At 40.6% G+C, this 26,333-nt stretch overlaps 1 protein-coding gene across 4 annotated transcripts in view; it reads right to left on the reverse strand.

Annotated features, from left to right (window-relative positions):
• Positions 1-2,887: 2,887 nt before the first annotated feature.
• lrrc2 (leucine rich repeat containing 2) overlaps positions 2,888-26,333 on the reverse strand; it is an 89,247-nt gene continuing 65,801 nt past the window's right edge. For all 4 annotated transcript variants that reach the window (XM_043713612.2, XM_043713628.2, XM_043713621.2 and 1 more), the window contains 5 exons: positions 24,051-24,187; positions 18,240-18,385; positions 12,977-13,129; positions 6,780-6,907; positions 2,888-4,264 (listed from right to left, as the gene is read on the reverse strand). In XM_043713612.2, coding sequence (XP_043569547.2) covers positions 4,215-4,264; positions 6,780-6,907; positions 12,977-13,129; positions 18,240-18,385; positions 24,051-24,187 — 614 coding nt within the window. In that variant the 3' untranslated portion in view covers positions 2,888-4,214. The remainder of the gene's footprint in view (positions 4,265-6,779; positions 6,908-12,976; positions 13,130-18,239; positions 18,386-24,050; positions 24,188-26,333) is intronic.

Raw genomic sequence — 26,333 nt, forward strand, 5'->3', positions numbered from 1 at the left:
GTATGTTTCTAAGTCATTTTCATACACTCTACAACATTTTCCACAAACAATATTTTATATTCCACTCTGAAAAAGTGCAAAAATAAATTTGAGACTACTTAAAATATAATTATAAAATCAAATTGCTCTATGTAAAATGCAATACAACAGAAGTAATAATTACAAGATATCAAAAGATATTCAAGCATACCCAGTATTTTTCTTCATTTGATGTTTTTTGAAATTCTGTTCTTCCTTCTCCTATTTTCTTGTCTTAGGCTACATCCACTGAAGGCAGTGGGATATCGTTTCAAATTCAACAGCAACTTTTTAATCCTCATTCAAGGGCTATTCTTTCTGTGCGAGCATGGATGATGAGTATCATATCTGAAAATGTGTTGCTGGAACAGCGCAGCAGGTCAGGCAGCATCCAGGGAACAGGAGAACTGACGTTTCGGGCATAAGCCCTTCTTCAGGAATGAGGAAAGTGTGTCCAGCAGGCTAAGATAAAAGGTAGGGAGGAGGGACTTGGGGGAGGGGCGTTGGAAATGCGATAGGTGAAAAGAGGTCAAGGTGAGGGTGATAGGTCAGAGTGGGGTGGGGGCGGAGAGGTCAGGAAGAAGATTGCAGGTTAGGAAGGCGGTGCTGAGTTCAAGCGATTTGACTGAGACAAGGTGGGGGGAGGAGAAATGAGGAAACTGGTGAAATCCGAGTTCATCCCTTGTGGTTGGAGGGTTCCTAGGCGGAAGATGAGGCGCTCTTCCTCCAACCGTCGTATTGTTGTGGTCAGGCGATGGAGGAGTCCAAAGACCTGCATATCCTTGGTGGAGTGGGAGGGGGAGTTGAAGTGTTGAGCCACAGGGTGGTTGGGTTGGTTGGTCCGGGTGTCCCAGAGGTGTTCTCTGAAACGCTCCGCAAGTAGGCGGACTGTCTCCCCAATATAGAGGAGGCCACAGCGGGTGCAGCGGATGCAATAGATGATGTGTGTGGAGGTGCAGGTGAATTTGTGGTGGATATGGAAGTTTCCTTTGGGGCCTTGGAGGGAGGTGAGGGGGGAGGTGTGGGCACAAGTCTTGCACCTCCTGTGGTTGCAGGGGAAGGTACCGGGAGTGGAGGTTGGGTTGGTGGGGGGTGTGGATCTGACGAGGGAGTCACAGAGGGAGTGGTCTTTACGGAACGCTGATAGGGGAGGGGAGGTTGGGTTGGTGGGGGGTGTGGATCTGACGAGGGAGTCACAGAGGGAGTGGTCTTTACGGAACGTTGATAGGGGAGGGGAGGGAAATATATCCTTGGTGGTGGGGTCCGTTTGGAGGTGGCGGAAATGACGGCGGATGATACGCTGTACATGGAGATTGGTGGGGTGGTAGGTGAGGACCAGTGGGGTTCTGTCCTGGTGGTGGTTGGAGGGGCGGGGCTCAAGGGCGGAGGAGCAGGAAGTGGAAGAGATGCGGTGGAGGGCATCGTCGACCACGTCGGGGGGGAAATTGCGGTCCTTGAAGAAGGAGGCCATCTGGGTTGTACGTTTTGGAATTGGTCCTCCTGGGAGCAGATGCGGCGGAGATGAACGAATTGGGAGAATGGGATGGCGTTTTTACAGGGGGCAGGGTGGGAGGAGGTGTAGTCCAGGTAGCTGTGGGAGTCGGTCGGTTTGTAGTAAATGTCCGTGTTGATTCGGTCGCCTGAGATAGAAATAGAAAGGTCGAGGAAGGGGAGGGAGGAATCTGAGACTGTCCAGGTGAATTTGAGGTCGGGGTGGAAGGAGTTGGTGAAGTGGATGAACTGTTCAACCTCCTCGTGGGAGCACGAGGCGGTGCCGATACAGTCATTGATGTAGCGGAGGACAAGGTGGGGCGTGGGGCCAGTGTAGTTGCGGAAGATGGACTGTTCCACATATCCTACGAAGAGGCAGGCATAGCTGGGGCCCATGCGGGTGCCCATGGCTACTCCTTTCATTTGGAGGAAGTGGGAGGATTGGAAAGAGAAGTTGTTCAGGGTGAGGACCAGTTCAGTCAGTCGAAGGAGGGTGTCAGTGGAAGGGTACTGGTTGGTACGGCGGGAAAGGAAGAAGCGGAGGGCTTTGAGTCCTTCGTGATGAGGGATGGAGGTGTACAGGGACTGGATGTCCATGGTGAAGATAAGGTCTTTGGACTCCTCCATCGCCTGACCACAACAACACGACGGTTGGAGGAAGAGCGCCTCATCTTCCGCCTAGGAACCCTCCAACCACAAGGGATGAACTCGGATTTCACCAGTTTCCTCATTTCCCCTCCCCCCACCTTGTCTCAGTCAAATCCCTTGAACTCAGCACCACCTTCCTAACCTGCAATCTTCTTCCTGACCTCTCCGCCCCACCCCACTCTGACCTATCACCCTCACCTTGACCTCTTTCCACCTATCGCATTTCCAACGCCCCTCCCCCAAGTCCCTCCTCCCTACCTTTTATCTTAGCCTGCTGGACATACTTTCCTCATTCCTGAAGAAGGGCTTATGCCCGAAATGTCGATTCTCCTGCTCCTTGGATGCTGCCTGACCTGCTGCACTTTTCCAGCAACACATTTTCAGCTCTGACCTCCAGCACCTGCAGACCTCACTTTCTCCTCCTTGATGAGTATCATATGGCTATCACAGCCAAACCTAAGCCAGGTGTCATCGGACATTCATGCACATGCACTTCCAGCAAGTAATTTCAAAGTAAATATCACAACTGAAAACCTACAGCAATATTTTTGAAAGATGGAAGCCAATTGTAACAACTATTATTATTTTCCTGGCTGAGACTGGCACCCAGAAAGGGCCAAAATTTGAACAAGAAACCTCCTAGTCTGTGTGCTCAAGTGTGACATATTTACATTTAACCACCTTTACAATATCACTTCACAAAGTGCAAAAATTATACCATTAACAAAGAGGAGTTCCATTTATTTTATTGAAATTATCTGTTTAGTCTGGAATAATATATTTTGATGCGAAGTAATTAATCAGAATATGAAAAGTTGATTTGGTTCAGCTCACTTATGTGAAATAATTTTTTAAAATGATCATTTATTTTCAACATTACTGAATTAGAGAGTAAGATGAGAATTTTTAAACATTCTTACAAAACATCATTTAAATCTGTTACATTATTCATTATTCAAACATTATGGACAGATTTTGTGTAATGAAAGCAAACAGAAATTCAGTTAAAATGGTTTTCAGTTATCAGTGATAGTAAAAAGCCCTGCTTTCAAATTTCCACTTTTCCTTCTCTTATAAATAACATTCATGGACAGATTCAAGGAGGATCCAGAAAAGAAGTAGTTAGTATTTACAGTTACCTACCAGCTTAATCTTCTCCTGCATTTATCAATGCTACCAACAGCTGGCACAAGATCAGTCAGCCTCATTTTGCTGTGAGATAGTCAAGTCTTGAAAGTACAATTATTGTTCATTAGAAGGAGAACAAAAAACTGCCACATTCTTTGGAACTGTTGTGAACTATGCCCACTGACTGCATAAAGTTATTTATGTTTGTCTTTGTAGACCATAACAGAGAAAGGAAATAATGGAACAGTATGATAGTGGACCTTCCTTCAACTACGGGAATTAAAGATGATGAAAATTATTTTGAACTGTGAATTATTTTTAGGAACCTTTAAGCATATCCCGAATTGACGCTTTGTACTTTTAATTCATAAATGTCTCATGTATAGAGAAATAAGCAGGTGAATGCTAGACCAAAGTGAATATAAGTGATCTCACTTTACAGTAAATGAAATGAAGAAAATACTATGTATGAATGGCTTCAGATGATTGGTTAAAATAACTTTCTAACTGTAACTAGATTCTACTGCAACATTGTGAATTCGGTCAGCCAAGATAGACAAAGAAAATATGCATGGTTATTCATAATCTTTCTTCTGTAACTAATGTAACTATAGTACATTCATGTTAGAAATATCCAGATTGTAATACTATTGCTCATTTTTTTCATTTGGTCATGTAGTCATCTGAACGTTTACTTCAATCAACAAATCACCTCTGGTCAGCCTCGGAAATGTGCCAGAATTAAAAGTCAACCTACATATAGCAACATGAATATCTAACTGTCCTCTAAACCCTTAAATCAGATCGAAATTTGTTCTAATATCCCACTGCTAACTTCCTTATGTCATTTTCCTAGTAGAGTGGATAGATTCTTCACAATGTGTCACAAAGTTTCGTTCTCTTCAGATCCACAATTTTGGTAGTGTATGTTAGAGCTGTAGGCTTAGAGATACCCTTGTAGTATAAGCAGGAGCTTTTTCTGAAGCAAGGAAAAGAAAGATTGTTTTATTTTATTGATAAATAATCATAGAATTCCTACAGTGTGAAAGCAGGCCATTCGGCCCATCAAGTGCACACCAACCCTCTGAACAGCATCCCACCAAGACCCACCCTAGTACTCTATCCCTGCATTTCCCATAGCTAATCCACCCATCCTGCACATCCGTGGATACTATGAGCAATTTAGCATGGCCAACCCACCTAACATGCATATCTTTGAATTGTGGGAGGAAACTAGGAGCACTAGGAGGAAACCCACGCAGACATGAATAGAATGTCCAAACTCCACACAGAGTCACCCAAGGATAGAATCAAACCCAGCTCCTTGGTGCTGTGAGGCACCAGTGCTAACCACTGAGCTGGTGTAACCTGGTTATAGGTAATTTTAACTTCTGCGCCGAAAAGCTGGTGGATTAGCTCACCTTGACTTTTATAGAACCCACCCAAATTTCATTCTCTGAAGGGTCACAACTTGAAGAATAATTTAGTCAGGTTGGAGCCTAGGCATTTGGTGGTAACACACTTTGGGTCTCGCAAAATGTCTGTCCACCATCTACAAGGCATCAGTCAGGAGTGAGAATGAATATTGGCCTTGATGAATGGAACTCTTAACAACACACAAAAAGCTTAACACCATCCAGGATGAGGCAGCTAACTTGATTGGCACTCTATCTACAATCATCAACATCTGTTCTCTTCACCATCAATGCACAGTGGCTGCAGTATGTAACCATGTATGCACCACAGCAACTCATCAGGGCTCCTTTCTAAACAAAATAAAACAAAGAAATGCGGATGCTAGAAATCAGAAACAAAACCAGAAATTGCTGAAAAAACTCAGTAGGTCTGGCATCTTGTGTGGAAATTCTGCGTTAATGTTTCAGATCCAATGACACTTCTTCAGAATTGACTGGAGCAAGAAAAAGGTTGGTATACAGTATATGCTGAAGATCAGGTGAGGAGTAAACGATAAATGAAGAAGGAGCCCAGAGGTCTGGTGTTTGGGGGTTGGGGTAAGGACATTAGGGAAGATGCCCAGGCCCTAAAATTATTGACCTCAATATTGAGCCCAGAAAGCTGCCCCTGTAAGGGTACTAATCCTTGTCATTATACAGGCTGTTACCACAACGAATCCATTGTCAGCTACTAATGGTCCCTGTTAGCAGCTATTAATTCTCTTAGGCTGACCTTTACCCATTCCTTTGTCTATCCATCTGTTGTTCTTTCTCTCTCTGGGGTCTACTTCTCCACACCCTACTTCATCTTTTATTTCCCACTTTCCCCCCCCCAGCCCACCTTCAGCACATGTACCAACTTTCCCCCACCTACAATCAGTTCTGAAGAAGGCTCACTGTACCCGAAATTTTAACACTGCTTTTTTTCCACAGATGTTGCCAGATCTGCTGAGATTTTTTCCAGCAATTTCTGTTTTGTTTTCCTCGTGCCATCCACCATGTAGAAGAATAGGCAAATGATTGGGAACACCACCATTTGCAAGTTCCTCTACAAACAGCATACTATCCTTTAATATGTGACTGGGTCAAAATCTGGAACTCCTGGTATACCTACACTCCAAGGACTGAAGCAAGTCAAGAGGACAGCTCTTCACCATCTTCTCATGGGCAGTTCTGGAAGTACTATGAATATTGGCTAAGCCAGAAGTTTCAATATGCCATGAACAAATAAAAAGGAGAATTCCCAGGAACATAAAATTATAGGACTTACTTTTCTCTCACCATTAAATTCTTTTACTTAGTTTTTCAATTTAAAAATGTCTCCAATTTGCATACAAATGAACAGAACTGCTCCAGCAAAACTGTGATCTGGATCTTCAGCCTTTGTGAGACAGGCTCTGAGGCAGATTGGCAATAAAATTAGTGCTATTGACTAATGTGCCAATTCTCCAGTACTTCTTCATTTTTTGGCTATTGTTGTATAGCTGTTCTTTCAAAGTTGCCTGTCTGCCTGCAGTAATTAAGTGTCTGATTAAGACCAATTGGTGTAGTTAACTGAGATATTGCAATTCCAGAGTCCTGCAAGCAGCGCCAGCCAGCTCAGGAACCTGTAGATGGGCACCTGATGGCTGGCCAGGAGATGAGCACTCCAGGCAGGTCTGTGAGTAACCATGTGCTACTTATAGAGGATTCCCATCTTCTACTCTACAGTGCCGCACTGGCTTGTGATTTTTAAAAATGGAAAGGGAGGAACTCCATACTAAATTGCCTTCTCCCTCTTATTTACCTTTCACTGCAGTCTGCTGCTTCTTTCAAGATTGGCCCTTCAGATTCAAGTGAACATATCCACTGACTACCACTTGGTTGCCCCCAGGAAATTCAAAGGTGAATGACTGTTTCCGTCCAGGGACAGGTTTGGAACCCAAAAAGAGTTTCAATCTCTGCTTCTGGCCATGGAGGGAAAGCCAGCTGTTCATCTTTATATCATTATGTCCCTTTGCTGTTGTAAGGAGTGAATTTTAAAGGTACTCCAGTAGTTACCTCTCTCTTCCAAATCCTTAAAATACATTTGCATCAAGTCTTTTTCAAATTCTTCTTGATCGTCATCATTTTCAAAGATTTCATTGAGCATCCAGTCTTCAAGCAGATTTTCCCTCAGATCAATATATCTGTTAATAGGAAAAAGAGATTTAATCCATTCCTTTTGTGTTACATTGACCTTTTATTCAGGACACTGAGCACTTCTTTTTGCATACTGCTGAGTTTTAGGAAATATATCTGAGATCACTGTCTGACTGCTTGCCCTCCTTTAACTGGTAACAAGGGATTTTCAACCACTACTTTTATCGATGCAATTGATAGAGGGGGCCTCCATTTAATATCATGGCCATTTCTTTATTCACTAGTGAGACACGGGTGTTGCTGGCTGGCCAGCATTTATTGCCTGACCTGAGTTGCCCTTGAGAAGGTGATAGTGTCCATGTGTTGTAGGTAGACCCACAATACCTTTAGGGAGGAAATTCCAGGGTGTTAACCTAGTGACAGTGAAAGTGAAGGAACCATGATGTATTTCCACATCTAGATGATGAGTTGCTTGGAGGGGAACTTGCAGCTGGTGAAGTTACCATGTATCTGCTGCCCTTATCCTTCCAAATGGAAGTGTTTGTGGATTTGGAAGGTGTTGTCTCAGTTGCTTTGGCAAATTTCTACAGTGCATGTTGTAGATGCGACACATTGCTGCTACTAAGCATGAGTAGTGTAGAGAGTGGATACTTGTGGATGTGGTGCCAATCAAATGAGCTGCTTTGTCCCAGATGGTATCAAGCTCATTGAGAGTAGTTGGAGCTGCACTCATCCAGGCAAATGGGGAATATTCCATAACACTCCTAACTTCTGTGTTCTAGGATGGACAGGCTTTGGGGAGTCAGGAGGTGAGTTACTCACCGCAGTATTCCTAACCTCTGCCCTGCTCTTGTAGCCACTGTATTGATCTGATAAGTCCAGTAGAGTTTCTGCTCAATGGTAAACCCAAGGATATTGTTAGTGGGGGGTTCAGTGATGGTACCATCATTGAATGTTGGTGGGCTGTGGTTAAATTGTTTCATGTTCGAGATGGTGATTGTTTATATGATGTGACCTTCAATAGTACTCTTTTAACACTTGATTAAATATGTTAGCTCCAGGAATTGGATTTGAGTCACAACCCAATGACCAAAAAGCAGAACTGTTGTCAAATGAGCTGTAAACTATATCATTGGTAAATCCTTACATAGAAATATAGAAGATGGAACAGGAATAGCTATTCATCCCCTCAAATCTTCTCAGGCATTCAATATGATCATGGCTGATCATCTAACTCAATATTCTAATCCCACCCCTCCCCCCATATCTCTTGATTCCTTGGCCAGAAAAGCTACATCTAAATCCTTCTTGAACACACAAAGTTTTGGCTTCAACCATTGATTGTGGTAGTGAATTCCACAGGCTCACCACTCACTGGTGAAAACATACTCTTGTCATCTCTTTCCTAAAAGAATTATCCCTTACTTTAAACTATGACTCTTGGTTCTAGAGTTCTCCACCATTGGGAACATCCTTCCTGTATGTAATCTGTTCAGTCCTGTTAGTGTTTTATAGTTTAATGAGTGGTCCCCTTATTCGTCTGAACTCCAGTGAATACAATCATAACTGACTCAATCTCTCCCATACATCAGTCCTGGCATCCCAGAAATCAATTTGATTAACCTCCATGTATTCTCTATTGCAGGATCATCCTTCCTCAGAGTCCAAAACAGCACACAATATTGCAGGTGTGACCTCAACAGATCCTGTATAATTGCAGCAAGACATCCTTGTTGCTGCACTTAAATCCTCCTGTTATGAAGATCAGTATACAGCTTACCTTCTTTACTGCATGCTGTACCTGCCCGTTTACTTTCAGTGACTGGTGGATGAGGACATGCATGTCTTGTGCCCCACCCTTCATTTATAGCCATTCAATTAATAATCTGACTTCATATATTTGCTACCAAAGTGGATAACCTCACAATTACCAACATTATACTACATCTGCCATGCATCTGCCCACTCATTCTGACTGCCCAAATCTCACTGCAACCTCTATGTATCCTCCTTGCAACGCACCCTTCCATGCATCTTTCTATCATCTTGTAAAAGGAGGAGATGGCGTTCAGCTATTATCACTGGACAATTAACCCAGAGACCCTGCCAATGTTCTCAGGACCCAGATTTTAGTCCTGCTATGGCAGATGGTGTAATTTGAAATCAATTCATATCTAGATTTAGGGGTCTAATGATGACCATGAAACCATGTTGATTGTCAGAAGAAAAAATCTGGTTCATTACTGTCCTTTAGGGAAATAAACTGCTATCTTTACCTGGTCTGGCCTATATGTAACTCCAAACCCACAACAATGTGGTTGACACTTAACTGCCCTCTGGGCAATTAGGGATGGGTAATAAATGCTTGCCTGGCCAGTGACTCCCACAACCTATGAATGGACTTCTTTAAAAATCATTTCTGGCACATAGTTTTGGTCTTCCCCACTGGTGGAATCAACATTTCTGCAACTGCCCTATCAAACCATTCCAATTTTTTTTTTAAACATATGTATTACTTCACCTCTCAGCTTTCCTTTTTTAGAGGAGGAAGTCCCATCAGAATATTTTTTTCCCAGTATAACTTTTCAGTTGTGATGCCATCCTAGTTAATCTTTTGTGCACATTCTTTCATGTTTGTATAGTGGAAAACTTAAGAATGCAAACCCAGGAAAAACCCCAACAGTTATACATCTGATCTCATGTGAGAATTGTGCATCCAATTCTGTGTACCACACTTCGGAATGGATATGAAGGTTTTAGAAACGCTATGGAAAAGATTCACAAGAATTGTTCCAGGGATGAGGAACATCATCATGTGAAAAGGTTCTCTTCTTTGATAAAAAGATTGAGTAGATTTGATTGAGGTACTCAAAGTCATCAGGGGTACGGACAGGGTGCATAGAGATAATTTGTTTCCGAAGGTGGTTGCATGATTTAAAGTTATTGGCAAACAGCAATGGTGATATGGGGAAAAAAAAATTAAAGGGTGTTTATGATCAAGAATACACTGCTTGAAAGTGTGCAAGAGACAATTCAATCAAAACATCCAAAATGTAATTGAATAATTATCTGAAAAAAATATATGTACAAGGCTACAGTTAAAAGCCAGGAGAAGGCTTTAGGTGAGTTGCTCTGACACAGAAACTGAAAGACGTGATAGGAGAAATGGCATCCTCTTCTGTCACCATTCTCTAATTTTGTGTCTAAAAAAATGTCATAGCTGTTTTAAAACCTCAGACAAAGAATATTCCTGATTATCTGCCTGATTTACAATGTTTGATCAGATTCAATAATCTTGTTTAGCTTTTCTCCCTCCATCTCAGCATTTTCAGGTCATTTTTGTTGGAGGAATGGACAGAATTAAAGTCTGTCAGAATCTTTGATTCAGGGACCCTGGAAAAAGAAGTAGAGTCCCACATAGAGAAAGACAGGAAGACAGCAGCCATTGTGGACAGCATGGGTAAAGGTTGCTCTCTGATCACCACCTTCTTAAAATTGAAAGAGACAGGACTGGTAAAGATTGAAGGAATGCACGATTTATCTTAACATAGCCAGGAGAAGCAGTCACCAAGGTGGGCATTCTGTTGAAAGTTGGTTCTGGGGTGCTCAGCGGAATGGTAGAAATAACTTTTGATGGATACTCAACATTACAAATCACCAAAATGGAGAGAAGCAAGCCTTTTAGAAGCTAATTATAACTTTGAACTTGTTTCGATAAAGAATACGCATATATGGAGAGTATACCATGAATCTAAAAGGTATATCTTTCTGTAGTTTAGTGAATCATTTACCTACTAATTATTTTTGGTTCATATTGATTCTTGTTTGCTTGTTATAGTAAAATTTTTAAATATGAAATCTTGTTGTGTGATCCTTTGAGCCAGTCACAGGGCCTGATGAAGGGCTTTTGCCCAAAACGTCGATTTTCATGCTCCTTGGATGCTGCCTGACCTGCAGTGTTTTTCCAGCACCACACTCTCGACTTTACAAATTATTGGCATGGCTGGGAAATTGGTTGAGTGGCAGGCAACATAAATTGGCACTGTGCAACCAGTGATCTTCTACATAGATTTACAAGAATGATACCTGGGGGTTAAGTGATGAAGAGAGGTTACACAAATTTGGTCTGATTTCTCTAGAATTTAGAAGTTAAGGAGTAATCTGATTGCAGTCTTCAAGGTATTAACAGGAAAAGACAGGCTAGAAAAATATAAACTATTTTCACTGGTTTGGGATTTTAGACCCAGGGAGCATAGTCTTAGAATTAGAACCATACCGTTTAGGAAAAATGTTCGGAAGTATCTCGACCCAAAACGTGTGGTAGATGTTTGGAACAAAAACTGATGTTGCTGGAAAAGCTCAGCAGGTTGAGCAGCCTCTGTGAAGAAAAATCAGAACTGGGTTCCTCAAAACCGAAACGTTAACTCTGATTTTTCTACACAGATGCTGCCAGACCTGCTGAGCGTTTCCAACTTGTGTTTTGTTTCTGATTTACAGCACCCGTAGTTCTTTGATAGATATTTGGAACTCACTTCCACAACCAACTGTGGATGCTGAATTAGCTGTTAATTTTAAATCTGAGATAGATCATTTTTTGTTAAGCAAACGTGTTAAGAGCTAAGGGCCAAATTTGGTATGTGGAGTTAGGCCACAGAGCAGCCATGGTGTCATTGAATGGTGGAACAGGCTGAAGGGGGTGATTGGCCTACACCTGGTCCGATGCTTGTACATGGCCTGAACTTTCATGAAGATAAAGAGGCTCAATTCTAGCCAATGTACCTAGCACCATTTTCCATGCACATATGTGTTTTGTTTTGGGGGGCGGGGGTAGAATTGATAGTGAAATAGGTGAAGGTGGTAGCTATCATATCCATGGTAAATGAGAACAACTGCCAGGTCTTAATTTTGCTCAAAAGGTGTGCAAAAAAATGGGCTCGGCTATTGGAGTTCTTTGGTAATAGGGTATAGGGTGTAGGTTTGCTCGCTGAGCTGTAGGTTTGATATCCAGACGTTTCGTTACCTGGCTAGGTAACATCATCAGTGGGTGACCTCCAAGTGAAGCGAAGCTGTTGTCTCCTGCTTTCTATTTATATGTTTGTCCTGTATAGGATTCCTGGGGTTTGTGGTGATGTCAAACCTTCACAACCTTGCATAGGGTATGCTTTTGTAAATTCCTTTGGATATATCCACAGACATCTTTGAATGCAGTGGTAAGTTCCATTCTGGGATTGGTAAAAGTGGACATGAATGTGTAGCTATGGATAAATTGTCAAACTTATAAGGCAATTGTTAAGCTGTCAAGGGAATATTTCAAACCTTCGAGTCATTTAAATCCCCTACATTGTAAATTTTGAAAAACTACAGCTTAGAAAAATCAATCCCTACTATTTCACTTCACATAAGTTGCCATAAGTCTGAGGGCTTTCATTAAAAGATTTTGCTTCATGATTGATTTTCCATCATATCATAATTACGGTGGGATCTCTGACAGTTCACAATTTGTTTGATAGCTTCAAGTCTTTGAAGTGGGCTATGAATACAAATACTTGTTTTTGAAAGGGATTAAGTAGTTGAAGGAACTTAAATATTGTTAATGGATTTTTTTTATCAATGTATGTGTTTTTAAAATTTCAAATTTCTCAATAGGCACTTGGAAATCTACCTTATTTCTTCTCACCATGGGTTCTTGGGTTTCTTAGGTATGCCCATGTTAAATATTGGGTGATTTGGCAGTTCACATGAGCTTGCTGTAAATTAGCATAGAGACTATGAGGAACTATTATGGTGGGTGGACAGGCATAAGTTGGCATGGAGGCTGTCAGGGACTATGGGCTTGTGTGGACAGCATCGGTTGGCATGAGTTAGCATGGATCAGCAATTTAACACGCAACTTATGGTGTTAGGAGTATATTACTGAAACTGGTACCACTTTTATCCTTGACATGAGCAAATCCATAAGTCAGTCATGCAGTATCATTATGAACACTAAGAAATACAAGACTATTCATCTCTTACAGTTGAAGATGAAATGGTGACTGAATCAAAATTGAAAACTGGAGACAGTGTTTAAATATAAATTTTAAAAGTGGAAAGAAAAAATTGAATTCAGCACTTACTTTAAATTAGGGTCAGTTGTCAGAGAAGTTGGCAATTTCTTTATGTCATCGCCACTGACAACTAGTATCTTTAGTTTATTCATTCTGCACAAGACTTTGGGCAGATAGGTCAGCTTGTTCTTCTGAAGGTACAGGGACTCTAGCTCAGCAAGTCTGCAAATTATAAAAATAGCACACAGGTGTTTCAAATATTATTTTCAAAATATTTGTATCTAGATTTGTTAATGTCATACAACATATTTTTACCCTTAAGATTTTGATGTCAGTTTTGAAATTACATTGCAGTGGCAATATGCAGTGACTCGATGCTGTGCCTCCAAGAAAGGTTTTAGAAAGAAATGGTTAATTCATAATTGTTAAATCTGCTGTTTGTGTGTTTTGGCCCAGGCAAGGAATGTGATGGGCAGAATTTCTAACGAATTGCATCTTCAAAGAGCAGATTAGCTACGAAGAAACTATTTCTTCTCAAGGTTTAGAACTAGGGCATTCAGGACCAAAGTTAGGAAGCATTTTTCACATTAAAGGTAACATATATCCAGAACATTTTTCTGACTCCAGATGGATCACAAAATAGGAAGCTAGTATTCTAGATGAAACAAGCAGGAATCATAACCAAATAGTTAAATCTTTTGAGACAGTTTCAATTTAATCAGTTTTAAGACCTTGAGACTATACTTTCATTCTTTACTTTGAAGCATATGCCATGGACATTCTGTCTATTGGTATTAAGCAGTAACTTGCCCAACCAATCCTTCTTTAATGGATCTTTGGAGGCTGCTCAGTAAATGGTCAGAAAGGTCTTTTATCATCATTTATGCAGAGTCAGGAGAATTGTGAAGTATGTGTAAGGTGGTAAAAGCAAGATAGAGTGACAGCGCTAGTAGGGTTTTAGTTGAAGAAACAGAAATGGGGCATACAAGATATTTTGTTTAAGAAAGCAGAATAATAAGAAGCAGAGCTTGGAAGCTTATTTTAGCAATGAGCAAGTCGGGAAATAATCTGGAGGCAAATAAAGTTTGCTTGTGACAGTAGTGGTTAGTAGGCAGGATCAAGAGGGCTTTTACTCAGAGTTACAGGATATGATTCAGCAGAAGCTTGAAAAACGAATTGAAATTCTATGTGGGGGAAGCATTGGAATGTGGCGTTGGGATTAAAACACTGGCAGAGAAATGCTGGATGCAGATGGAAGGTCAAACTGGATGTGGCATCATGGAGTTTGCAGTGATGGATTGAGGTAGCACAAACAAATGGATGTTGGCTGTGAATTTTGTGGGAGGGGAGTCTAAGGGTGTGGCAGCACCAGGAAGACAATGGTAAGGCATCTGAGACTGAGTCAGGATTTGATTGATGCCGAAAGATATTGTGATATACTGTTGTTAGTTGCTCAATTAAAGGTTTTTTTGTGGAGTTGGATTGGCAGTGAGTTTAAAATTTTGAGTACTTGGCATAAGGCTAGTATTACCTCTAATTTAGTGAGAAATAGTTCAAAAAAAGGTTATATGTTTTCTGAAAACAGAATATAGAACAAACAGATTCACTTCATACAGAATCTTTAGAGGAAGCTGTTGATTTATCAATCTGGAAAGAATTTGAACTTGAAGTTGAAATGCCATGCCTAACAAAGTGCAACATGATACCAACCTCAATAATGTACCTTCAAGAATCAAACTCAACTGATGGGAAGGTCCCTGCATTGCAGTTTCTATTGTATTTGCATATAAAGCCATGTCGTATTAGATAGGTGCATAAATCACATTGTTTGTGTTCTCTGCTATTTTGCATATGAATTGAGCTCTAATGAGCCTAATGTACAGTCAGTACACTGAGTTCAGCTGATGGAATCATTTTAGATCTTTTAGATAGCACTGTCAGCATTTGACGCCGCATAGGTTTCAGGATCCCATAATGTATCAAACCAGAGCCTTGAGGAGAACTGAATTATGACTCCAAAAATCATTTCTCCTTGAAGTTTTTTGTGAGGGAGGACACCTTGGAGGGCTCATCCAGCAAGGCTATATGGTAGAGCTCAAAAATCAGATGACGCAATAATCTTTTGTGGGATTGTACTACATACCTCCCAATAGCCAGTAGCTATCAGAAGAACAGATATGTGGATAGATTATGAAAAATGTAAAAACAACAGGGTTGTTGTAGTGGGTGATTTTAACATTCCCTGTAATGATTGGGATTTACTTGGTGCTCAGGTCTCAGATAGGGTGGAATTTGTTATTCCTGTGAAAATGAAGGATGAAGATGGCAAGATTCAGAAACCTTGCATGACAAGAGAAATGGAGAGTTTAGTCAAGAAGGTAAAAGGAGGTATATGTAAGGTTTAGGAAACTGAAGACAGACAGAGACTTCAAAGAATACAAAGATAGCAGGAAAGAACTCAAACAAGGAAATAAGCAGGCTAAAAGGCAGCATGAAATTTCTTTGGCAAACAGAATTAAGGAACATCCCAAGGTATTTTATACATATATAATTAAGGAGAAAGAGGGTAGCGAGGGAATGGGTTGGTCTACTGAAGGACAAAGGAGGCAATTTATGAATGTAGAGACAAAAAAACTACAGATGCTGGAATCCAAGATAGACAAGCAAGAGGCTGGAAGAACACAACAAATCAGGCAGCAGCAGGAAGTAGAGAAGCCAATGTTTCGGGTGTAACCCTTCTTAAAGACTGGAAGTGGGTGTAAGGGGATCTACAGATAAAGATGGGGGGCTGGGAGAGGGTTTTGGATGGGGAGAAGAGTGGAGTGGTGAAATAGTGATAGGTGAACACAAATAGAGGGTATGGCCTGGTTGGTCGATGAGTGGAATGAATCCGGTTGGGAGGTGGAAGGAAGGGTCAGTCAGAGGAGTGGAAGGGAAGAGGAGGGGCTGGAAAGGGAGTCAGAGGATGTGAAGGGAGCTTATTTGAAATTGCAGAATTCAATGTTGAGTCCTCCAGGCTGTAGATTTCCCAGATGGAAGATAATGCGGTCTGATTCACTGTGGCAATGGAGGAGGGTGAGGATGGTCATGTCAAAGAGGATGTGGGAAGGGGAATCGAAATGGGTAGTGACAGGGAAGTCAGGTTGGCCCCTGCGGACCTGCCTGAGATGCTCGGTGAAAGGTACCCTTAGTTTACGTCAGGAGCATTGGATACAATTTATGAATGTAGCTAGAGGAAGTGGCTGAGGTCTCTAATGATTATTTTGCTTCAATGTTCACAAAGGAGAAGGACATAGAACCATAGAGATGTACAGCGCGGAAACAGACCCTTAAGTCCAACTCATCCATGCTGACCAGATATCCCAATTTAAACTAGTCCCACTTGCCAGCAGCTTGCCCATATCCCTCCTAACCCTTCCTATTCATATACCCATTCAGATGCCTTTTAAATGTTGCAATTATACTAGCCTCCACTACTTCCTCTGCCAGCCCATCCACACAAGGACCATCCTCCACATGAAAAAGATGCCCCTTAGGTCTCTTTTATATCTTTCCCCTTTCAAACTAAACCTATGCCCTCTGGTTCTGGACTCATAATGGATGATGAGTCTCAGGAAGGGCATGTTGCTAGCTGAGGAAATGTCAACATTAAAAAGGAGACGGTGTTGGGTATTTTGAAAAATATTGAGGGGGACAAGTCCCTGGGACCTGATGGAATGTATCCCAGAATGCTGAAAGAGTCAGGTGAGGAAATTGCTGTGGCCTTATATGAAATCTTTGTATCCCTTTAGTCACAGGGGAGAATAATTGGAGAGAATAACCAACCACAGGAAGAAAAGACTGGAGAATAACCAACATTGCTCTTTTGTTTAATAAAGGCAACAGGGATAATCCGGAAATTACAGGTCTGTGAGCCTTGCGTCAGTTGTAGGGAAATTAGTGGAGCAGATTCTTAGAGATAGGATTTACACACATCTAGAAAAATAAGAACTTATTAGTGATAGCCAGCATGGCTATATGCTGGAAAGGTTGTATATCCAAACTTGTTTGAGTTTTTTGACGAAATGACAAAGAAGATAATGAGGATAGAGCCAGTAGATGCTATCTATATGGACTTTAGCAACTTCTTTGACAAGTTCCCTCATGGCAGGCTGATATAAACGTTGAGTCACATGAGATACATGATGAGCTGGTAAGATGAATACAGAACTGGCTTAGTTATAATACTTAGAGTGTAGCGGAGAAGAAGTTTATTTTCTGACAGGAGATGTTTGAACAGTGGTGTTCTACAGAGATCAGTGCTGGGACCCCTGTTGTTTGTAATAATATATAAATGCTTTAGAGTGGAATGTAGGTGGCCTGAATAGTAAGTTTGCAGATGACACAAAGATTGATGGAGCTTCCAATAATGAGAAGGATTGGCAGACAATACAGCAGATACTAGAAAGGCTGGAGACTTGGTTGAAGAAATGACAGATGGAGTTTAATCTGGACAAATGTGTGGTGATGTATTTTGGAAGATCCAGTGTAGGTGGGTATATACAGTAAATGGCAGAACTCTTAGTAGCATTGACATACAGACAGATCTAGGTGACAGTTCCCAGAAAGTAGCAGCTCAAATGAATAAGATGGTCAAAAAACCATTTGGCATGCTTACCTTCATTGGTGAAAGCATACAGTATAGAAATTGGCAAGTCATGTAGCAGCTGTATGAAACTTTAATTAGGCCACATTTAGAATATTGCATACAATTCTGGTTGCTAGAAAGATGTCCAAGACTTTAGAGAGGGTTTTGTTTTGACTGGGACAATACAGCTATCCTGGGACAGGTTAAGCAAAGACATGCCAGAGAATTCCTAGAGGCCTGGCACTCCAACCACAACGCCATAAACAAACACATAGATCTAGATACCATCTATCAACCCCTCAGAGAACGAACAGGAAATGACATCACCACAAACCCCAGGAACCCCATCCAGGACAAACATATAAATAGAAAGCAGGAGGCAACAGCTTCGCTTCACTTGGAGGTCGCCACTGATGATGTTACCCAGCCAGGTAATGAAACGTCTGGATATCAAACCTACAGCTCAGCGAGCAAACCTACACCCTAAACCTCAACCTGAGCTACAAACCTTCACAAACCTTGCAAAAAGTACAAGGACTGTTGCAATTTAAAAACTGACTGTCTAATCACCACCTGCTCAAAGGAATTTGATGATGAACAATAAATGCTTTGATCTTTCCAGCAAAGGCTAAGTTCTATGAATGATCAAAAAAAGCCCATATTGAGTGCCAATAAACTGTATTTTCATATTTAACATACAGTTACCTGTCTAAATCTTGAGGCAGGTCTTTCAGTTTATTGTTGCTAATGTCTAGATTCTTGAGGTTTGTCATTCGGAGCACACAGATAGGCATGCTTTGAAACTGGTTTGTGGACAAATCCAAGCTACTCAGTTTTTGCAGATCCCGTAGCTGAAACATAAACAAAATCCAAATCATTTTGGTTGGACGGCATTACAAACTTGGCTGAGGCATTCTATCCCTGTACATGGTTGAAATTATTCTAAACAGTTAATAGACCCTTATCCATCTGCTCCATTTCCTAGATTCAACAAGGCAATGTAAATCTTCGATTTCCACCCATACAAAATTTCTGATTTTAGCATTATCGAAACAGGAAGTGATCATAAGGATGTGCTAGTGTGACCAACAACACCCAAAGATTATCAGGTTGTTTAGAATCTTGGATTCTGAAAAGACCTAAATCTGAAATAAGTAGCTAGACTGGCTAGCTTTTTTGCATTGACCAGGTGTTGCCACTTTGACTTCATTTCTTGTTTATGTCTGAAAGTAATTTCCACATTTTGTCATGACCATTTGCACATTGAGAAATTCTGGGGTCTTTTTGTCATTAGTCTGAGAGTTTTATCTGGTAATAAAGAAGTTTCCTATTCAACCATTTCAACAAAATTATAGAAGTGGTCACTACAGCTGTGCTGCTTATTACAATATGACCAGTTGTCTTCATTAATAACAGCGTGGGGTGCAAGCTTGTGCACTGGAGGTGGACAGGATAAAGTTTTTCTCAGTTTGCAAACAATATATCTTGAAAGCTAATAGATTTCTATGAAATTTTGCACATTGATAGGTTATGGCTCAAGGAACAACTGACTAACTTTGGCGAATATGCAGTTTCAGGTTGTGGGATTTTCTTTTTGGAACCCATTAACATTGGCAGGTTGGACAACTTTGTTTTTTGAATGCTGTGAGTTTGGATGTGTAGAATATTATGATTATTTTAACATGTTATGAAATGTCTCAATGGCTGTAGTGAAACTTGCCGTACTATTATAAATGTGAGCAGAGTTTGCAGACCAGGTTGTTGGATATGGATTGGCATGAAGCCTCCTTAGTGAGTTGGAAATTGTTAATAAAAAAATTCCTTTTTCAGCTTTGCGGTTACAGCACATTGTCAATCTGCAACCACTCACTAATTAGTATGATTGTCCCTATAGAAAAATCTGTATCACTGGTCATGGATGCTGTTGGTGATGGGTGGCTGATGAGCTTGTGTGGCTGAAGAGCTTGATCTGACAGCCGCATTTCCAATTACACAGAGGTAGTGTTTTGTCTGTGCTTCCGGGAGGTGGAAGTGGTCCTTGGTCCTGAGATCATTGGCATTCCTTTCTCTAGTTCCTTTTCTGTACTTCCTCTTGTTGAAGATTGTTCTCAAAGAATTATGTTTCTCCAAGTCAGTTTCTTCTGAAGGAGAGTGTCCCATGCATTGACATCTATGTTGCGTTTCTTGAGGGAATCTTCAGTGAGTTTTTGAAACACTTCCTTTGTCTTCTTCTTATTCAAGTGCCTTCCTTAAGCTTTGCAAAGAAAATTTGCTTTTGTAGTCAGAACTCAGCCAACCTCAGCACATGGCCAGACCAGCAGAGTTGGTTTTGGATGATCATGGCCTCAATGCTGGTGCTATTGGCTGCTTCAAGAATGCTTAGATTAGTACATCTGTCTCCCAGTTGATGCAGAGAAGCTACCTTAAACAACGCTGATGATAACTCTCAAAGGTCTTGAGGTGGCATCTGTATGTAGTCTAAGTTTTGGAGCATTGGGAAGAGTGGGAAGAATGATTGTCTTATACAGTATGCAATAATATTGGCATCACCAAGCATATCATGGCCATTGAAAACTCTCATCCTTATGAGTCCAAAGGACTCAGTTAAAAGCCGTGACTATGTAGAGTGTTTTGTGTTGTTCCTGGCATTTCTCTGCGAAAATCAGGTCCATAGTTCCATGATCAGGTCGGAAGCCACACTAACTTTCATGAGGCATCCTCTGAGACTGGGAGAAGGCACCTAGCAAGAATTCTGGTGATGATCTTCTCAGCGATGGAGAGTAGGGAAATTCTTCGATAGTTCCCCACTTTGTCTTCTTTCTTGAAAGTGATGGTGATGGCAGCATCGTTGCAATCCACAGGGATTTCTTCTTTATTCCAAATTTTCAGGAACAGTTGATGAAGATGACAGCTCCTTCAAATTGATGGAAGTGATGGGAAAAACTCTGCACTTCCAGTATAACTACATAAAAAAGAACTATTAAGTAAAGCCATGATTATTAACCCAAACATAGACTGAATGGCAGTACCCAGAATGCAATCAGCTAGTGCATAACAACGGCAAAGTGTCTGTCCTAAAGTGATGCTTGATGACGCCTTGTATTTAGTATATAACTGCCTTCCTTTGGTAACACTTGTGTCTTCCAGATCCTGGGTGGTTTCAGCCTGACAGGAATCAACTCCAGTATTGTATCCTAGTCAAAGTCTTTTGGGGAGGAGATAGTCTTCCACTTCTCTGAGCTAGTTTTTAAATGATTCAGTGTAAGACTTCATAAAATTCTCAGCATTGTGGGATACCATAGCATTGCACACTTTGTCTCACGTCTACAATAATTAGAGTGAGAGACGAATTGATAATGACAATATATTGTTGGTCTATTCCAACTTTGCCCTGTTATTGGGTACAATTTCATAATCCCTGTTGATCCATATGGCAGCAAAGCTGATGGGAACAATGTGAAGCACTCAAAATAGATCTTCAAATGTAATCTTTGAGCATATGGAAATCAGAGGAGAGCCCATGGCACCTATGTATTAGTCTTAGATTTAATAAAAAGCAGTGGCATGTATAAGAACCCTTGTTGTGTGAATATTGTTGCATATGACTTACCAATCCTCCATTGTGGTCTGCAGTTCTACAAATCAATCCATTTACACTGAACTGACGTGGGGATTGTACTCATCCACCTGACCCTCACAGTGACATGTTTCAGGGTATGATGGTGCTGTAAATGTATTGTGCCCAGAATATATTTTACTTTAAAGCCATGTCTTCTAAAACCTGCACTCCAGGATTCAGCAGCTGAGGATAATAATGAGTTGATCCTTCAAAAGCAAGTTAATTTTCTCTTTCAGCATTACCACCTGATCTTGTTCAAATTTGTGCATCACCTCTACCTCTCTTTAAATTTGTCAGGTGGATGAACTTTGACCGGTGTTTACAAGGGTAGGAGTGAATGCAAATGGAATGCTGAAAGGTGCTGGCCAAGTTTACATTTCTTAGCCCTGGCACAAATTCCAGAGACACACCTGGAGAAGGAGAACAATGCTGTCACCATGGTGACCTATAAAATGAAGCTTAGAGTGGATTAAATCAGTATTACAGCACGTCTAGGAAAGAAGTAGAAAGTTGCAGAATTCTATTGTTTTAGAGGCAAACCCAGACTCATATCACGCAAGAGCTTCAAGTTCCTCTGCAGCAAAAACAGAAGTTCGGGTTCCCTGCATCATGAGGTGGCAGGCTGATGTTTCATGTTCTGCAAATATATTTGGAATGTAACCAATTAGACTATACTGATATACATACAGTGTCAAGTGAATTATAGCATACCAGCGTGGATTTTCACCTTCACTGCTTGTGTGGTCATTTGGTGGAGCAGAATGCCTGCTTGCTGTAGAATCCCCTTGAATCTCATTTCTTTGGAACCAACATTAATAAAAATGATCCAGTTTTTATATTTTAATAATTGCTCCCCCAATTCACCACACATCAAGGAAAAGCAATCACACTGCGACTGCTTTTAAGAATGCAATTCGCACTGCATGAACCAGCAAGTATGAATGTCAAACAGTTACTTGCTTGACAGGCCTACCCATATTTAATATTTGAATGTGCCCCAACTTGTTTCAGGTGGGAGCTTCTTATGCACTTTGAGATCCACTGGAAAGGTTCCTTATCATTTCTGTCCTGTTCATTAATTCGTGTATCATATAGTCACAGGTCATAACAGACTTGAACATTGACTCCATGCATTTTTAAACATTAGCATCTAATAATCAACATTCTTTGTGGAAAACAATTTTGAAGCACAAAGTGTGCTGTTAGTCCAAAGTTTGTCTGGAACTAGTAGACAGCTGTCCTCTGCAGGTAATGAATGTATCAATCTGACATTGATACATCCAGATCTTCAATAAAATAAAGAGAAAAGAATGTTTTTAAAATGCACTCCAAAACGTTTCACAGGAGCATTACAAACAACAAGCTACAGCTGCAGCTATAATGACATATGATCAAAAGTCTGGATAAACAGACAGGTTTTAAGGAGCATATTAAACATGTCAGATCCCATAGACAGCTGAAAACATTCGACCATTGTTGGACCAACTAAATTCAGAATGCCCAAGAACACAGAATTGAAGAAACGTAGAAATCTCTGAGGATTGAAGGATGGAGAAGGTTAGTAATAGGGAGGACAAGGGATAAGGAGGGACTTGAAGCCTGATAACTTCGAGATTGATAGACCAAGAGGCAAGTAGGTCAATAAACACAGAGGATGACAGAGGAGGTGCAAGTAGGACAGAGGAACAGAATTTTGAATAAGCTCAAATTTATGAACATAAATGATAGAAGACTAACCCAAAATAGTCAATTCCAGAGGTAACAGTTCCTGAGGCAAGGCAAAGGCAGACAATATGATAGACACTTATGGTTTTGATGATAGTGTTGATATATGGATAGCAGCTCATCTCAGGTCAATTAGAATTCCAAGATCAAGATGTGGTTGTTTCAGCCTCATGAATTTGTGGTGGAGACCAAAGACCTTAGTCATCGCAAGACTTAGTTGAAGAAAATTTCTGCTCATCCTAGACTGAGTGTCAGACAAGCAATATGACAAAGTAGAGGCAATGGAAGTATTGAAATGAGTCATGTTAAGGTAGATGTGTGTGTTGACTGCAAACAAATGCTCTATGATGAGTTTTTGATAATGTTATCAAGAAGTAGAAAGAAGCTAAGAATTAGGAGAGAACTAAATAAGAGACACTCGAGGGAAACTGCAGAAAAGGAAAATGCAGACATTGCAAATGATTATCATGTTATCTTTGTATAGATAGCAACAAAGCCAGAGGAGACAGTCCCAGCTTGATGATAAAAGAAGTCAAATATTGCAGACTTTCTTAGAAAGATGACGATGAATAGATTATCACAGTCCCAATCATGTATGCTATTTGTCACTTTGGTAAAAGCTGCTGCAGTACTTGACAAGGTCAGAAACCTGATAGCAGCAGTTAATACATAGACTAGCAACAAAGATGTGAACGGGCTTGAGAAACTGTGTGCAACATGTTTAAGGATGTTGGATAGGAAACCGAGGATGGAGATGTGATATACATTTGCAAGGGTAAAGATTAGGATTGTAACTAAAATGTCTTTGATAATAATTTAAAATTATTCTTCAAACGTGTGTCTGCTTAGTTAATTAAATGGTCCTTCAAAGGGCTTCCAAATTAATAATTAGAAGGTTACACCAAGATTGAAAATAGTGTGATGATATAGAATTACTAAACTTGTATTTTTTTAAAAAATACGCTGGAAATCAACATTTGATCATCCATGCAGCAATACCCTAATGAAATATTACAACTCAAAGTGCAACCCCTTGAAAATGCATCAAATGAATGACTGGACCAAAGAGCAGTTTTATATATACAAATACAGCTCATGTGATTTTTATGGAACAACTTGATTTAGATCTTATATAACACAGAGATCTTAGCTGTATAAGCCAAAGATATTACCTCAAATGGGAGCTCTATCAATTCCAGGTTATTCGATAAATTCAGTTTCTCTAGATTCTCGCAACATCCAAGCTCCAGTGGGACGGATGTCAGCTTATTGAAACTAACATTCAGTTCTTTCAGGCTGACCATTTTGCCTGTCAAAACACAACCAAAAACTTTAGTTTTATCAGGACTTTAAATCTTTACAGTAAAGAAACACGGCAAACTGTAATTAAGATATAAAGTACACACTACTTGTTTTTTCAAATTCTTTCATCTGAATTAATACCTGCAACTTTCATGGACTGAAATAGATTTAAACAGGGACCAAAAGACATCGACTTAAAATGGTCACAGATATCATCCAGCCATTCAGTGTCCAGGTTGGAGCAGGCTTGAAGGGACCAATAGCTTAATCCTGCTCCTATTTTCTCCTATGATTTCGGAAAACCGATAACCTGTCCTGGGCCTTCCAAATAGATGCAACAGTCAAGAAGGCACAACAGGCAACTTAGGAAATTTGGCATTTCCGTAAGGACCCTCACCAATCTTTACAGATGTACCATAGAAAGCATTCTATCTGGCATGGCAAATGTACTGCCCAGAAACTACAGAGACTTGTGTGCACAGCCCAGCCCATCATGGAAGCCAACCTCCCAGCCAAGGAATCCATCTAAACTTCTTATTGCTGCGGAAAGGTTTCAATTTCATCAGAGATCCCTCCCACCCAGTAATGCTGTCCTCGAACCTCTTCTATCAGGCAGAAAATACTGAAGCTTGAACACACACACCAACAGATTCAAGAACAGCTTCTTGCTTTTATTAGACTCCTGAATGGACCTCTCCAACTTCAAACAATGTTGATTTTGTTTTGTGCAGCTCTATTTCAGATGTAACCTTGTATGCCTCTCTCTTCTTAAGCACCCTATGATCTTTATGTCCTTGTTTCCCATGATTTGTCTGTACTGCTCACAAAATAAAGCTTTTCACTGTACTTAGGGAATGTAACTACATTAAATCAAATCAACATTAAAGTGGACAGCTGAACTGAAATCAATATTTTATCAAAAGGTAATGAGAGCAGCCTGAAGACCCCCTGATTAGGTATGAAAAGGCCTTATCTCTTATTTTGATTTACAACTTCTTCAACTGCTGCAGACATGGAGTAGACAAACAAGTTGATATTTCAAGGAGCTGCTTTTAGCGGAGAGGTAGATAATCTGCTGGGGCTGCAGCACAGGCTAAGAACTCTGCTTCTCTCAAGAAGAAAACTTGCTGGATCACAACTGTAAAGGAAACCATAGCAGCACATTTGGAAAATCATAATTTTTCAAGCAGAGTCAGCATGACTTCATGAAAGGGAAATCGTGTCTAATTTAATTGAGTTTTTCAGGAAGTCTCAACTATCGTGGAAAAGGGGAACCAGTTGATATGTCATATTTGGATTTTCAAGGTGTTCGACAAGTTAATTCACAAAAAGTAAAGTCATAGGCGCCCATGATGTTGGAGTTAGTGTATTGGTGCGGATAGAAAATTGGCTAATGGGCAGGAACAGCAAGTGGGGACAAATGGTTTCTATTTCAAGTTGGCAATCTGTAGCCAGTTGGGTTCCACAGAGATCAGTCCTGGGGCCACACTGTTTAAAATATGTATTAATGACTTGAAGGAAGTAGGCAAGTATACTGAAGCCAAATTTGCAGACGACACAAAAATAGGTGGAAAGGCAAATTATGAGAGGAATGTAAACATTTTACAAAGCGATGTTAATGGGTTGCATTAATAGTCAAGAAGTTCGCAAATGGAGTATAATTTGGAACAATGTGAAGTTGTTCATTTTGGAAGGAAGAACAAAAGAAAGGGGTATTATTTATATGCACAAAAACTGCAGAAAGCTGCAACACAAAGGAACTTTGTGCAAAGAGGTACTCATGCATAAAACTTCATGTTAGCAACAGGTGCAGCAGGTAATCAGGAAGGCAAATGGACTGTTTGCCCCTTTTTGAAGGAGGTTGGAGTATAAGAGGAGGGAAGTGTTACTGCAATTGTACAAGGTTTTGGTGAGACCACATCTGGAGTTCTGTGAGCAGTTCTGGTCCTCTTATTTAAGGAAAGATACTACTTCATTGGAAGTAGTTCAAAGAAGGTTCATTAGGCTGATCCCTTCTATGGAGGGATTGATTGTCTTATGAGCAAAGTTCAAATAGGTTGGAACTCTACTCATTGGAGTTTAGAAGAATGAGAGGTGATCTCTTTGAAACATATAGGATTCTTAAGGGGCTTGACAGGGTAAAAGGTGAGAGG

The sequence above is a fragment of the Chiloscyllium plagiosum genome, unplaced genomic scaffold, assembly GCF_037043375.1.
Source record: "Chiloscyllium plagiosum isolate Xiang-an unplaced genomic scaffold, Cpla_swu_hap1 HiC_scaffold_2, whole genome shotgun sequence".
Lineage (NCBI taxonomy): Eukaryota > Metazoa > Chordata > Chondrichthyes > Orectolobiformes > Hemiscylliidae > Chiloscyllium > Chiloscyllium plagiosum.